This window comes from Micropterus dolomieu, linkage group LG11, assembly GCF_021292245.1.
Source record: "Micropterus dolomieu isolate WLL.071019.BEF.003 ecotype Adirondacks linkage group LG11, ASM2129224v1, whole genome shotgun sequence".
NCBI lineage: Eukaryota > Metazoa > Chordata > Actinopteri > Centrarchiformes > Centrarchidae > Micropterus > Micropterus dolomieu.
The window spans coordinates 29,033,557-29,047,570 of NC_060160.1; the positions used below are offsets into that span (position 1 = coordinate 29,033,557).

Consider the following 14,014-nt stretch of genomic DNA (forward strand, 5'->3'; position numbering starts at 1 on the left):
CTGCAGCGTTTACATTTGGATCCACATAGATTTCAGACTGACTGATGCCGAGGTTCGTCTGCTATACTGACCCGATGGAGGTCAATCAAAGTTACATCCACAGTGATTCAAAGTTGTCCAAGCAGCATAAATACCTCTTACAGGCAGGCAAAGTTAAGCCATCTAAACACAGAATCAAAGAGGAAAGGCTGCATTCTAGAGGTGCCATTTTTTTGTCAAACACAAAGTAAAACTGAGGCGGCAGATAGACAGTTCTTCACCATCTTCAGGTGCGTTCCGTTTCACGAGCCTCCAAAAGTGGCTGGTAGGCTGAACCTGTCCACTACATAACTGAGTGCACAATGGCTTTTGGGATACTTCAGATGACAAAGGATAGTTGGGTGCTGAACTATAAATCTTGGCTGCAGTTGGAAATCCTTTTTACAGCCTTCGTTACCTGTTGTATGCCCAGTTCCAATCAAAAGAAACACATTAGGACTGTCGCGAAGGGAAAATGTTCCACAAATTTAAAATTTAATTTGTTTGTTTGACAAACTCTACTGGAGTTCAAGGCACAGCCTGCTGCACTTACACAGAATTCACAAACTGGTGTATGAGTAGACTACGTCTGTTAAAGACAAGTGTGAACACTGCTACAACAAGCGACGACACATCATTATGATCTATGATTTACCCAAAAGCACAAGAACAGGTTTGAGTGGATTTTTCCTTTAAGTTCCCAATAAAGGGTTAGGGGAGGTTTGTCTCGTACTCCAAACCAACACAGCACAGGAGCAGAAAAGAGGCTGGGAGCATCGCCTGGATGACGTGTCCATATCAAAGTAGTCAGAAGAGAATTAAACCAAGAGTGTGAGTTCATCATTCAAGCCATGACTGGACGTGGTAGTTCGACTCACAGTTCATTTCCAAACAACCGTTTAAGGCAGGACGTCAGTGTAGAATGACGTCCAGATGTTTGAGCCCCAAATTGTGGATTCTTTTTACAGTGTATTGTCAAATGATGACGGGCAGGCACAGTTAGCCTCCCCTCCCATAGCCCCTTATTCTCCTTTTAGTAATACCAGCAATTGAAACAGCAGCAAAGCCTGAACCACAAGTTAGTCCTCTTGACAATACGGCATCATATATACAATTCTTTTTTCCCCTCCATCTTTCACTCCCTTTCACACTGACATGAGGTAAAGTATGGCGCCCAAGTGCAATGCTCAATTGTGCTACATGTACAAAAAGAAAAGAAAAACAAATCTGCCAGTATGAGAAAATGTAGTCCACCCCGAATAACACAGGACCACCTCAACTCCAGCACTCCCACACACACCTTCCTCCTCCTCAAAAACAAAAACTAACATACAGGGTTGTTGGATTTTGATACCACTTGTGGCTGACAAGATTTTTGTGAATCTTATTTTTTTCTCAGTCACAGACCAAAGTAGCGTGGGCGTGGCACCGTAAGAGGAATTTCACATTCTTTTTTTCACTATCACTCCCCCCCGTCCCTCCTGGACACTTACAGATAATCAGTGTGTTGAGCCAGAGGACCGGTCTAAATGGCAGTGTGCGCGTGCACTACAGACTGAGGTGTTGGAAGGTGTGTGACTGGAGGGTCAGATACACTCCAAATCTCAAGTCTGACAATCTCTAACAGGGAAATGAAAACGCACAGGCCAGATTTAAGGGCTTACCTAGACAGACCAGAGGTTCAGACAGCTGCTTGAGAAATAATGACAGACTGCACTCTTTAACAGAGACAGATTGTAGAAAGCTGTCATGGTGTAACTGAATTTTGAACATGAGAACTGAAGGATTTCACAAAGTCATACTTTAGTTTTCACATTGTGATCTGTGGGACCCAAAACATGAGTATGTAAGTATGGCACCCAACAAGAGATCTGAGGGAAGTCCAGCTGCTGGCAGGAGACACAAATAAAGACCAGTCCCAGCAGAGTGGATTTAAATGTATGCTTTTCTGTTAGATGAACTTAACTCAACACATTCAAAATGAACACGATGAACTTCACATGTAGTTCTGTTGCTTCTGAGCTGTGAGGCACAGTGAGGGATCTACAGCTCAAATGAACAAAGACTAAATCCACAGATGACAAGACTTTTTCAGTGGTTAGATCAAGTTTTGTTCTCATTTCATTCTTGACTAGAGGATTTTTGGACCGAGCTGAACACTGAAACCTGACCCTAAGTGGGACTTGGGTTAAACTTTCCTGTCTACAGTGGTTTCAGATTGCTACAGGTCTCTCTCTTCGTCCTGGAAGCAACAGGACCCGTGGCCAGTCTCTTGTCAGATCATCGCAATGACTTTGTTTTGCCTGTTATTTTAAGAGTGCTGCATTTTGAGCAGTATCCATATTTGACCATGGTGGCTGCTGGAGTTAGCCAGTCCCAGCGAATTTCACTATATGCCTTTAAAGATTATCTTCCTGCTCTGCTCCCACGGAAATCTTAAGCCTGCAGTAATGCTGCAGTCAGCTGGCCAATGGATGTTTTGATGAACCAGATAACTGTAATTTAATCAAATGTTTTGGGGGTAGATAAGGTGCCTGCTTCAAACAAAGTGAAGGGACATTAAGCCTTTCTGGGGGCCTAGGGCAAACATTAACATTGGGCCCCAAATGACCTCACATCTCTCCATTTGGCCCTTGTATTTGTTAGTCAACATTCAGTTTGTCGCAACTTCATTAAACAGAGATTTATTTAGAAGCACAATCTAACCTAAAAGGCCTGAGTAACGATGCAGGCGTCTCGGTCATTTAGTTTCTATCGTGCTTTATTGGTGTATTACAAACTAAATTAGCAATTGAACTAATTACCGCTCAATATTTTGGGAGCTCAGCTGATGTTGGGTCTGTTCTACTATACTGTAGGGTAGATTTACAAACTGCAGATCTGCAGTCTGTTTCAAATCTTCAGATAATATGTGATTTACTTAAAAAGCAAAAACAAAATCACATTAAATTTTAAGTGCATATACAAACTCAAATTTGGATGAATTCATTTAATAACATCCCCTCTGTGTTTGAATTTAAATCCAGCCCATGCTGTAGCTGATCTCCCACAGAGAAGGCACTGAGTTTCACTTGCCTCCATTCAAGACATGAGACACAAATTACAGTAAGGGAATGCTGGCTCGTGTGTTGTATACTGTCTATGTGATGTAGACAGTGAAAACACTTGAGTATGTGTCACTGCCAGAGTTACTGAACTGAATTGCAGCCTTGTCCAGAAATGAACACTGAGTGCACCGTCCTGAGGTAGAAGCACCTGTGGGTGAGATTCCATGACTGTGAATCCAATTTCAGATAGCTAACACAGTTTCACAACCACACGGGTATGTATTTTCACATATGCCTATGTTTTGGAGTAAATTTAAGAGTGCAGTCTGATTAGCTCTACAAGCATTTACCCATCTGACCAATCAATCACGTGTTTGTTTTTTATCCAGAATTCAAAAACAGATTCTCAACTGATAAAATTAATATCTAATGAATGAGGAAAAAACAAAACAGTTAGGCTTATGTGCAGAGAATACACTTCCTGAACCCCACAAATCATCAAGTGTAAACCTCAAGCCTGGGAGGGGGAAGAGATGACAATGCAGCTCTCCTACAGCTTGATGGCTGACAAACCGTCCCCACCCCCTCCCCCCCAAAAAGTCAAATAAAGAGGTATTATAGTTACAGTGCAAAAAAGATGAGAAATTCAAGCTTAATACAAAAACATAGCACCAAACAAAAAAGAAAAACAAAATATAGACAAGAAAATGCATGCAATTAACTGAGGTATTCAAGTGAAAAAGGGCTTACTGATGAGGAAAAAAAAGACATTTAGCAAGAAGCAAAATTTCTCAGAACAGAAACCACACACAAAAAAAGGCTGGTATCCTTATCCCTAGGAATCAACTTCAACCTCATAGCATCACATCTGTTATAGCTTTGGTAGGTACGGGATGTGAGGAACACTAGTGTGTTGAAATGAATTGGCCTTTTTCGCAAAGACTGTATTTGAAAAGATTCTGTGTGTCTTACATGAGTATCCAATTTGTACAAAAGTCTGCAGCATATTGAACGTGATATGTCTTTCTCTTCTTATATCAAAACTGGATGATTTGCTCTGTGGAAAGACATTTAGTACGTGAGAATGACTAATTCAATTCCATCCATTCTTGGTATTAAAACATGTTAAACCAAATCATCAAGATAATGCAATAAACATCTAATCTTGCTCTCACACACTCTAGATATATCCATCAATTTTGAACATTTATAGAAGCCATCCAGTTGTCATGGTTTTTACATAAGCTACAAGAACATGCAACCTCAAGTGCGGTTAAAAACTAGTTTAAATTACAGTAACTGGGAATGTTGAAATTCCTATCCATTTAGCAGGATATGAGGGTGAGCCTTAACGTTTAAGGCCAAGAATATCATTCATGTCTTTTATTATTTTTATATATATTTATATAGTTTGCTACGTATATGATTTTGGTGTCAATGTGACCACACAATTCTCAAAGTAACAGACCCTAATGGAATAAGTGCAAAAATGATTAAGAATACCATTTCAAGACAGATTTCAGACAGAAGTGCCACCAGGCGTTTTGCTCCAGTGGTATCTGTTAGCCATGTCTGTCATTAGCGTTTAAAAAAAAAACGCTATAAAACTGACTGGCACTAGTGCACAGGCTGAGGAGTTTAGAGTTTTTTTTCCTTCCTACATACTTTGATTTACACCTTTGATTGAGCTATGTACAATCTAATACTACACAATAAGCATAAGCCTCATCTCACTGACACAGAGGTTAACCAAAGAAACACAAATCAAAAACAGTGAGGAATAGACACTGCGACCTGACCTTTTTTAAAACACTTTGCTAAACGTTAATAAAGCACTCATGTGATTACACAAAGCAGAGAAGGGAAAGTAAAGATTGTGTTTGCGCAAAAAAAGGAAAAGAAATAAGGTAAAAGATCCGATGTGAAATCTGCTGTGAGATCAGTCTGTTTATTTTGTTGCGTCTCCACACAGTGTTCCCTGGCTGCCTTGGTGGTGCCATTGCAGGCTGAAGATACAGGGCTAGCATCGCATCTTGTTGGGGAGCAGACATTGCCTTTTCTCCGTTAGCGTCTATAGCTTAGGTGCTAATGCTGAGCTCAGTTGTTTTGGACCTGAGGTTGATTGGCTTTGAGGCTGCGCAGAGCTCGTCGCGCCGCTGCCGACTTGGCGATCCGGTAGCTGCGGCCAACTCCTTTAAACTTGCCCTTACCGACGACCTCCACCGTCACCCGGACTTTCCCGTCATATGTTCTCTCTGCAGGGCTGTACACAGGAAAGGTAAAAGGATCTCAGACCGTGGATACCATACATTTCCCCTGTTCCCCATATAATGCACACTTCCTCCACATTCACCAGTCAAATGATGACATCACACAGAGCCTCTTAGCTATACAGATTCTGAAAGGGCAACATCACTCCCTTTCATAGTTTATTGTAAAGAACAATCTGCGGGAAGTCTTGAGCTTTATTGACAATATCTTGTTGACTGTTAAATATAACCAACTTTAAAAAAAAAGAGAAACCAAGAGGTCGTGTGTGGCAACGTAACCCAGGTCATGTTTTTGACTATCCTTATTTATCTTTCTATCTGTTCCATCTATCTTGCTATCTAAACTTATTTTTATGCCTGTGTAACAATACTGCACTGCTTCTACAATTTTATGTGTTACCATACCAATTATTGGTTATTAAGGCTGCAAGTTTAAGGCTACAAATCCCAAATATTTTGATTATTATTGAGAGATGATTATTTATGACAATTGTTATTTCAGAAATCGTCAGAAAACTGTTTCAACATTCAAACTGTACAGTTGAATTAATATTACTTTTTTTTAAATCAGTGCATGACTTGACATGAAACCGGACCATCTTTTCTGCATAAACACAATGAAATAGGACTTGACACGATTGCCTGTGCAGCCCTATAAGCGAAGCAATTCATAACATCACACTAACTAAATGCACAATAACAATTATTTGTTCACACCAGTTAGGCTCTGCTAACATTGCTACAATGAATATTGTCCAAGTTCTTCTGATAAATGTAATGCGTAATTGTTGATCTCCTACCTGAACTTGGCAGTTTCTGGCTCCATCTCGAGCAGCTCCCTCACAGGAGAGCGTGGCACATTGGCAGAGAATTTCTCTGTAAGAAGTGAGAGGATGGCGAGTTATGAGGTAAACAAAGTGATATAAACATCCTCAGACCTTTAATTCTTCAAAAATATCAACACACACAATCCTCAAGGTTTGTGGTCACTCAAGTTTCCTGCATTAATTGCTCAAGAATCATGATGGAAAAATATATTAAGAAATAAATAACCTTTCACTCTCTCTTACCTATAAGCGGCCTCATCATTGGATAATACACTTGCCACACCGTCTCCAATGACATCCTGCTGTCCATGTAAATTGCTCCAGCTAGTGACTCAAAGATGTCCCCCATGGCCTTAGGGACCTCGATGTCCTCCTCCTTTTCCTCGTCTTCTTCAGAGCGTCGCAGCTGGTCGCAAAAACACATAAAGCTGTCAGCTGATGCCATAATAATGGTGTGTTCCAGTTCTACTGGGAAGTTGAAATTTCCGAGTTCCCAATTGGAAATTTCAACAGGAACGCCCCCTTAAGTCGGATTTCTAACACGGAAAGTCAAGAGAATCTCTCTACCCCTGACTTGGTGATCCAAGATGACTGCTCCGTGTTTCATCAGTTAATATAAGCTGTAGTTTATGCTGTTTATTAGCACTTCTGTGTACTTGTGTCTCCTTTAAATGTTCGTCGACAAAGTGCTATCCAACTGCTGTCTGTGGATGTGTTGCTACTGTGTACTTTAGTATGCATAAATACTGCATAATGCATCTTCATCAACCGGCGTTGGTAACAATGGCAGTAAAAAGTAGTGTTATGATCAACAGTGAAACCATCAAAGCAAGCTGTCAAAAATCAGTTCATAGTACATTTTATGTAAAAAAAAAAAACACCCGACCCTTTCTTTACTCTCCCATGTTTTGGCCATCTCAGCTGGCATTGCTGCATTTGCAAGTGAAAATTAGTGTGTTGTTGGTTAGTGTTGCCAATGTGAAAAATGATTTCAATGCAAGCTACCTACTGCCCCCGTGTTCCTGCTCAACACCCGCTGCTACAATTATTATTTTATTAATAATAATAATAATAATAATATCACACTGCACTACTATTTTCAGGTCTGTGTGAATGTGCTAATGTGTGTTCTCCTTCTCTCTCTCAATTCAGTGGGTTTTATTGGCATGGGAAAAGATCTTTACATTGCCAAAGATCTGACCACCCGAGCACATCTGGTACCAATCTGAATCAAAACAAGATCATGCACTGAATCAATCTGGAGTTGAATAGTTAGTATCATGAACACCAACGCACAAATTTGTCCAAGACTAATGCATTCAAGTTAACTGTGATAAGTTAGTCTCTCTGTGCTCTTTACACAACCCTGTCATCTGAGACAATCTTCCTTCAAATAAGTTATTATTACAAACAAGGAACCATCCTAAACAATGGCAGTTGCTAAGCAACCGGCCAAGCAAAAATGTTGACCACATCCCACACCCCCCATATTTCACAGATTTCCACCCATTTACATGCCCTGTTCTGTGACTCTCTGTTGCCACTACTGCTGAAGCCTCACTAAGATAGCAGTCCAGCTCTGAACCACCACCTGGGCCACAGTGAGGATGGAAACTCAAAAGGGGGCTGGTCTGGAATCCATGTGACTGTTTCCTCTGTTTGTCGGCCAGTTATGCAATCACTGTATCAATTTAACTGTGTAGGTCAGTGTGAGTCTGGGTTTAAGTGCAATGTTTAAATATCAGCCTAACAGTCTGGTAATGTTCTGACACTACATGCTACATTAGCAGCCTCATCATGTTATTGTTACTCTTATTTTATCATTAGTGAGGAGTGGAATGATACCATATTACTTCAGCACATGTCTTTATTTCTTTCAGCTGTTTTTCCCCCCAATATGCTTGGTTATGTGCCTGCTTCCCCTAAGACATAGAAGTAACTCTCAAGCACAATGAGGGGAGATCTGGTGCCAAGATAGCCATTTCTGAGGTAACTGCATTTTCTCTTCAGTGCTGAAATATGAAACAGATTCATAGAAGCATACAGGCCTGTTTTTTAGGCAGACGTTTTGAATTCTGACTGTTAAAAACTACAAAAGCAAAGATTGGGTTTCTTCCTACAGGGCATTGTTGTTCAGTACTGACGCAAACAGGACTCACCTCGGAGTCCATGCCTTGCATCTCGTTCTTCTCCAACTGAAACTGCACAAAGTCGTCAATGACGTGGAAAAGCTCAGGTGAGATGGCCTTGAAGTACTTGTGGTAGTCATACTTGACGGCCAGAGAGGCAAAGATGGTGTTGTTGACGAGTGCTGAGCGCAGGTCGGTCAGCACGCCTGGAGAGTGCTGCCGGGGGTCTTCATAAAGGTGCTTCGTTATGAGGTAGTCTAGAATTGCATCACCAAGGAACTCCAGCCGCTGGTAACAATCTGAAGGGAAAGGAAACAAACAACAGCTAGGTTTGTGGGTAGGTGCAATCAACATTTGCAGAGCACATTCATGCAGCACTAACTAACAATGGATCAAATGACTGCACAGAGGAAATGTAATCTGAGAGGGGTCACTTGCAGTGACGAACCCTACCAGACTTATCACCAACTCTTCAGTTCCCCTCAGCTTGACAGGGCTTTTTTTCCTCCTTTCTTTAATTTAGCCAGGATATTCTGCTGCATGCCTGCTTTCCAGCCGCAGCAGGCAGCCGTTTCCAATGAAAAAGCTCTGATAAACCCACTGTTCAGAACATGCCCAGCACCACACAGCAGACTGACACAGTTAGTGTCCAGCTCAGGAACATGACAGCTAAAGAGTCTTTTTGGAGGATGACCCACGGTTAAAAACGAGTGACTGCTGGACTTACATCCATTAGGATTTGGGTGCACCAGATATTCATAAATCCACATACACTTACAAGCTGTGTGTGCCCTTTCTAAGTTCTCAGTAACTTCTAGCAAGTTTCAAATGAGTGCTTTACAGTTTGAGGAGGCCAAAGCCTTTTAATTTCCTTCAGAAATTCAGGTATGTTGACGGTTTTATTTCTATCTGTATACATTGAGAAAAGTCTGTGTTTCAGAATCAAAGGTATTCATGCCAACCTAAAAAATATTTTTGTTTATTTAGTCTATATTTTGTAGTTTGAGGTATATTGTGTTATTTTTAAGTGTTATTGATAATATCCCCAAGTTTCGGTCAGGTCAGCTGTGTCCACCATATCAATACCACTTTTACTCTTAGGGCCAAGCATGTCATACATCAGCAAGCTGCCACCTGGCAGTCAGTCAGTATAAATCTAATATCTATGTGAGAACAAGTTTCTGTGAGACAACCAGTTTTAAAACAAGTTATACTCAGGATAAGTCTGAACTTCTAAATATCGGATGCAGCCGGCTACACGTGGCTCCAATTGTTCTCTTGAATATGTTAACAAGCACGGTTTGCTAATGTGCTCACCTTAATAACTATTTTATGAAGCAAAAATATATCAGTGGTGTGTTTATAGTGTGTTCTGCTGCCCCCCACAGTGGCCAAAAATAGCACATTAAATTGGATTCTCATTACTATGGAGACACCAGAGCTGAGCAGCGTTTAAGGTTGGGAAGATGGTGAAATTACAAGCGAAAGAAAACGGATAAATGGATAACCTACGTTTACATTTACTCATTTAGCTGACGCTTTTATCCAAAGCACCTTACATTGCTGTATATGTCAGAGGTCACATGCCTCTGTGTCGCTGTGGGATCGTAAACAACAACTAGGTTTCCATCCAAATGCAGCAAAAAAGTTAACCGAATTTCGAGACAATCGACTAAAGAATTTTCAAAAAGTTTCCATCCACTACGGTTATGCCAATATTATTATGGATTCCTTGTGGTGGATAGGACCCACCTAATGATAACACTCTCCTGATGCTGCAGGCAGTGGTCCTCAAACCTTTTTTGTCACGCCCCCCATCAGAAGCCAAATAAACATTCATGACTTCCCCACTCCAGCAAAAGTGGATTTAATCTCTATCCATCATTAACAGGGGGACACACCCCCCAGTTTGAGAACCAGTCTTGTAAGGTGAATTCTGACCTGTAATGGTGTTGTAATGGTAGGAAGCGTGGGTGAAGGCTTGCAGGAGGTAAGCCTTGTTCTGAAAGGTGTAGTTGATCTTTTTTTCAAAGTTCTCGAAGCCGGAGATGAGGTGGTTGAGAGTTCGCTCAGCGTCTGGATGGTCCAGCATGCAGCGGGGTGGGATCTTCAGCCAGCCGTAGCACAAGCCTACGGCTACGATCTGACAGCTCTGCAATGTTGTTCCTTTCGGGGTCCCTCTCTCCAATGGTAACACCTGTTGTCATCAAAAAAACTTCTTAATACCTCTGTAAGCCCCCGCTGATAGTTTTGATAAATGTTGTTTTGGCACCCTACGTGGTATGGCTCCAGAATACATGTATATCTGTAAAACCTGGGCTTTGCTGTCCAGGCCTCAGCCGTGAAACACTCTGCCCAAAAGATGTCAAGCAGGCGAAGTCAGCATATTGCTCATACTTTAATATCAAGCCTCCACAGGCAGACCGAGCGTTTCTGTGGGAGCAAATGACCATATATGGAACACCGGCTCCATCTGGCTCGGTATTACATAGAACAGAGCCATTGGTAGAAAAAGCAGTTCAAAACAGAGGAAATCTGAGGTTTTTGCTCACAGGGATTTCTTTTAAATACTTTTACCTAATTATTGCCACTATTCCAAAAATCCCACAGTAAACTACTATTACTGCTGAAATATAGTAAAAATACTTTACGCTATGACTGACTTTGATTTACTCAAACCTAACATCACAGTAAAAATGCAGGTTGGTTGGTAAAAGTTAATTACTTTAAAGGCGGCACAATATCAGTGTCTATTTAGCCTGTTTTTCATTGCTGGTACCAGCTCAACTCGCCTTGACTTTGGCCCACGGTTCTCCGTACCCAGAGATAGCACACCTCAATGTAGCTGATCGTCATAGCAACGCCACACACAACTGCCAAGACGTAATGTTCAACACGACACACACACCAGCTGTCTCTTGGTTTAAGTTAAAACGTTTCCACATTACTCAGGATGTAAAGACAGAATAGCGGTATGAAACTCTTACAGCTGTGTTTTCCTCTGCTGTTGTTGCTGGAGTCTCTGCTGCGCTGGCTGCAGTGGTCTGTGTGACTGTGGGGCCAGAGGGGGCTCTGGGAGGTGACTGCCCGGCCGGCCGGCTCGTTAGCTTCCCCTAGGGCACTTGCGGAACTTTCAAGCACATTTTTGAGCCGCAATCAATTTTTGTAAAACTGCCAATATTCATCTACACAGTTGATTTCTCATCTCAAAACTTCTCAGAGGTGGATATAGTGATGACATAACACATGATTTTAAGATCTAAAACTTTCTGTTGCTATCCTGCCTGGCACGCGCAACCATGATGCAGTGAACAGTGACCATCGTGTCTGACCAATCAGTAGTGTTTTCACGCCACATTCTAGTATCGCCTCAGCTTGCTTGGAACCTCGATGGATACAAAAAAAGGACCAGGTAGCAGGTACAGGTACAACTTTCCCCGAGGGAAACAAAAAAAGGCGAATAGAGTCAAGGTGAGCTGAGCAGGTACCATGTGGAGGGAAAGAGGCATTAGGTTATAGAAATCCTTTTTTTAAAGATATTTTTAAGCAATTTTGCTTTTATTTGACAGCCAGTAGAGAGATGGTAAATAAAACTTGTAAGGCATCTTTCTAGCTCACAGCTCACCTTGAGGCCCAGTGAGCAAAGGAACATCTGAGCGGCTCTCTCTCCGCAGCTCGTCAGGTAGCAGCCCAGCAGAGCCTCCACACAGTCTGCAATGCTCTTGTCAGCAATGCACTGCTCTGTGTGCAGGTCATAGGAGATGGACTGCTTGCCGAGCTCAACGCCGCAGTTCTCTTCAGACGGATTCCAAAAACCCACCACAAAGTCGTCCTCCTCTCCAGCCTTGCTGGGATCCAGGTAGCACATGGCATCCCACGAGCTGTAGTCAAACTCCTCGGCAGAGGGCCCGCTGGGTGCCGGCTCTGAGGCGTAGTGGACAGTGGTGGGATGGAGGGGCTTCTTGGGGGCCTTCCACTCATACGGAGACTCCATGGTGGAGGTGGAGCCCGAGGCTGGGGTGAGAGAGGGAGGGAAGCCACTCAGAGAGATCTTCTTACCAAAAGCACCAGATCCCAACAACATGTTGTCAATGAATTTGATGTGCTCCTTGTAATACTCCAGATCGTCCTCCATGTTGACTTCATCCTTTGGCTCATCCTTCAGCATCAGCTCAGCATCCTCGTCCACCTCCTCACACTCTTCATCGTCTTCATCGTAGTCATTTCCAGACTGCCCGTTGGCCAGAGGCTCCTCTTTGGCCTGGATGATGGACACAAACAGGAAGGAAACGAGAATTCAAGTTAAGAATTTTCTCTGGGGAGTGTCGGACAGACTGCATTAGTCAGTGCTTTTGTCTTTAATTTTGGAGGGAAGGGGAGCTGATCCTATAATACAGTTTGTATGCATTAACAGGCACGTGCACACATAGACATCAAAAGGGGCTTCAGCACCTGTCCTTTTTCTTTCTCAAGAGAAAGTGCCCTTTTTTCTGGGATGCTTTTTTTAAATAAAAGAATATACAGTATATTTATTCCTGTTTGCAACAGATTCCCTGTCAAACAAATCTATTTACTGGGGGAAAAAATTTAAATAGGCTATCAGGTCAGAAGATGAGACTTTGGAGTTCTGATGCCCTCCCGCTCCCTCCCTCTCTCCCTCTCTCAATTCAATTCAAGTTAGCTTTATTGGCATGAATGTAATAACATTTCGAAAGCATCATATATACACACAACATATATACCCACTCTCTCTCTCTCTCTCCCTCCCTCCCCCTCTCTCTCCCCCTCTCTCCCTCCCCCTCCCTCCCTCTCTCTCTCCCTCTCTCCCTCCCTCTCTCTCTCCCCCTCTCTCCCCCTCTCTCCCTCCCCCTCCCTCCCTCTCTCTCTCTCTCCCCCTCCCTCCCTCTCTCTCTCCGTATTCTTGAAGTTTTATTTCCATTCCAGTAAAAGAAGACCTGGAAGCAAAATAGACCAAAGTCTCAAAATTGAGCACTCTATGAAAAAAGTGCCTTAAAGAGTAACTTGATAGTTTTAATGGTCGGCTCCTCATCTGATAACTCTCCATTCTGTTGGTTTGTCGTATGCTTCAGGATGCATCGCCTCAAGGGTGGGAATTTCTAAGTACCTCATTACGATTATTAGGGCTACGATGTGATTGTAAAACAAATTCAATAAAGATGTATTTTTCTCACTGTGTGACTACTTGGTACTTTTAAAGCAAAGTATTTGTAACAGAGAGAGAGAGACAGAGGGTAATGATGGTATAATATATATATAATTTATAATGGTAAAGGGTAATAAATTGGCAATGTTGTTATTACATTCATGCCAATAAAGCTAATTTGAATTGAATTGAGAGGAGAGGGAGGCCGCCTGCACAACATACACACAGAGGTACAGACAGTAAAGGTCATTATTACAGCGTTATTACTGACCTCTGCTGTTGCTATTTTTATTTCTGAGGCTGCTGTTAGCTAGCGCTAACTGCCTTTCAAGTAGTTGGAAAACAAAAGAGACTTTAACTTTACGTTTATTACAGCCAGACTGAAACGTAGCGCATGTTTTCCTCTTTTTCACCGTCCCCTACTGCCGCCTGTCACGTAGCCGTCATTTGAAGAATGAGCAGAGGACGCTCGCTAAGCGCTACCGTGCTGCACACTGTGCGGGTGAAAATCATGAACGTGAGTTGCGCATTGACTTTATTGATCATGTGAAATTTTAGT

At 42.2% G+C, this 14,014-nt stretch overlaps 1 protein-coding gene across 2 annotated transcripts in view; it reads right to left on the minus strand.

The window, feature by feature from the left end:
* Positions 1-491: 491 nt before the first annotated feature.
* The window catches only part of dicer1 (dicer 1, ribonuclease type III), a 57,081-nt gene continuing 43,558 nt past the window's right edge, over positions 492-14,014 (minus strand). For both annotated transcript variants that reach the window (XM_046063437.1, XM_046063438.1), the window contains 6 exons: positions 11,917-12,552; positions 10,233-10,488; positions 8,322-8,590; positions 6,406-6,568; positions 6,136-6,211; positions 492-5,328 (listed from right to left, as the gene is read on the minus strand). In XM_046063437.1, coding sequence (XP_045919393.1) covers positions 5,163-5,328; positions 6,136-6,211; positions 6,406-6,568; positions 8,322-8,590; positions 10,233-10,488; positions 11,917-12,552 — 1,566 coding nt within the window. In that variant the 3' untranslated portion in view covers positions 492-5,162. The remainder of the gene's footprint in view (positions 5,329-6,135; positions 6,212-6,405; positions 6,569-8,321; positions 8,591-10,232; positions 10,489-11,916; positions 12,553-14,014) is intronic.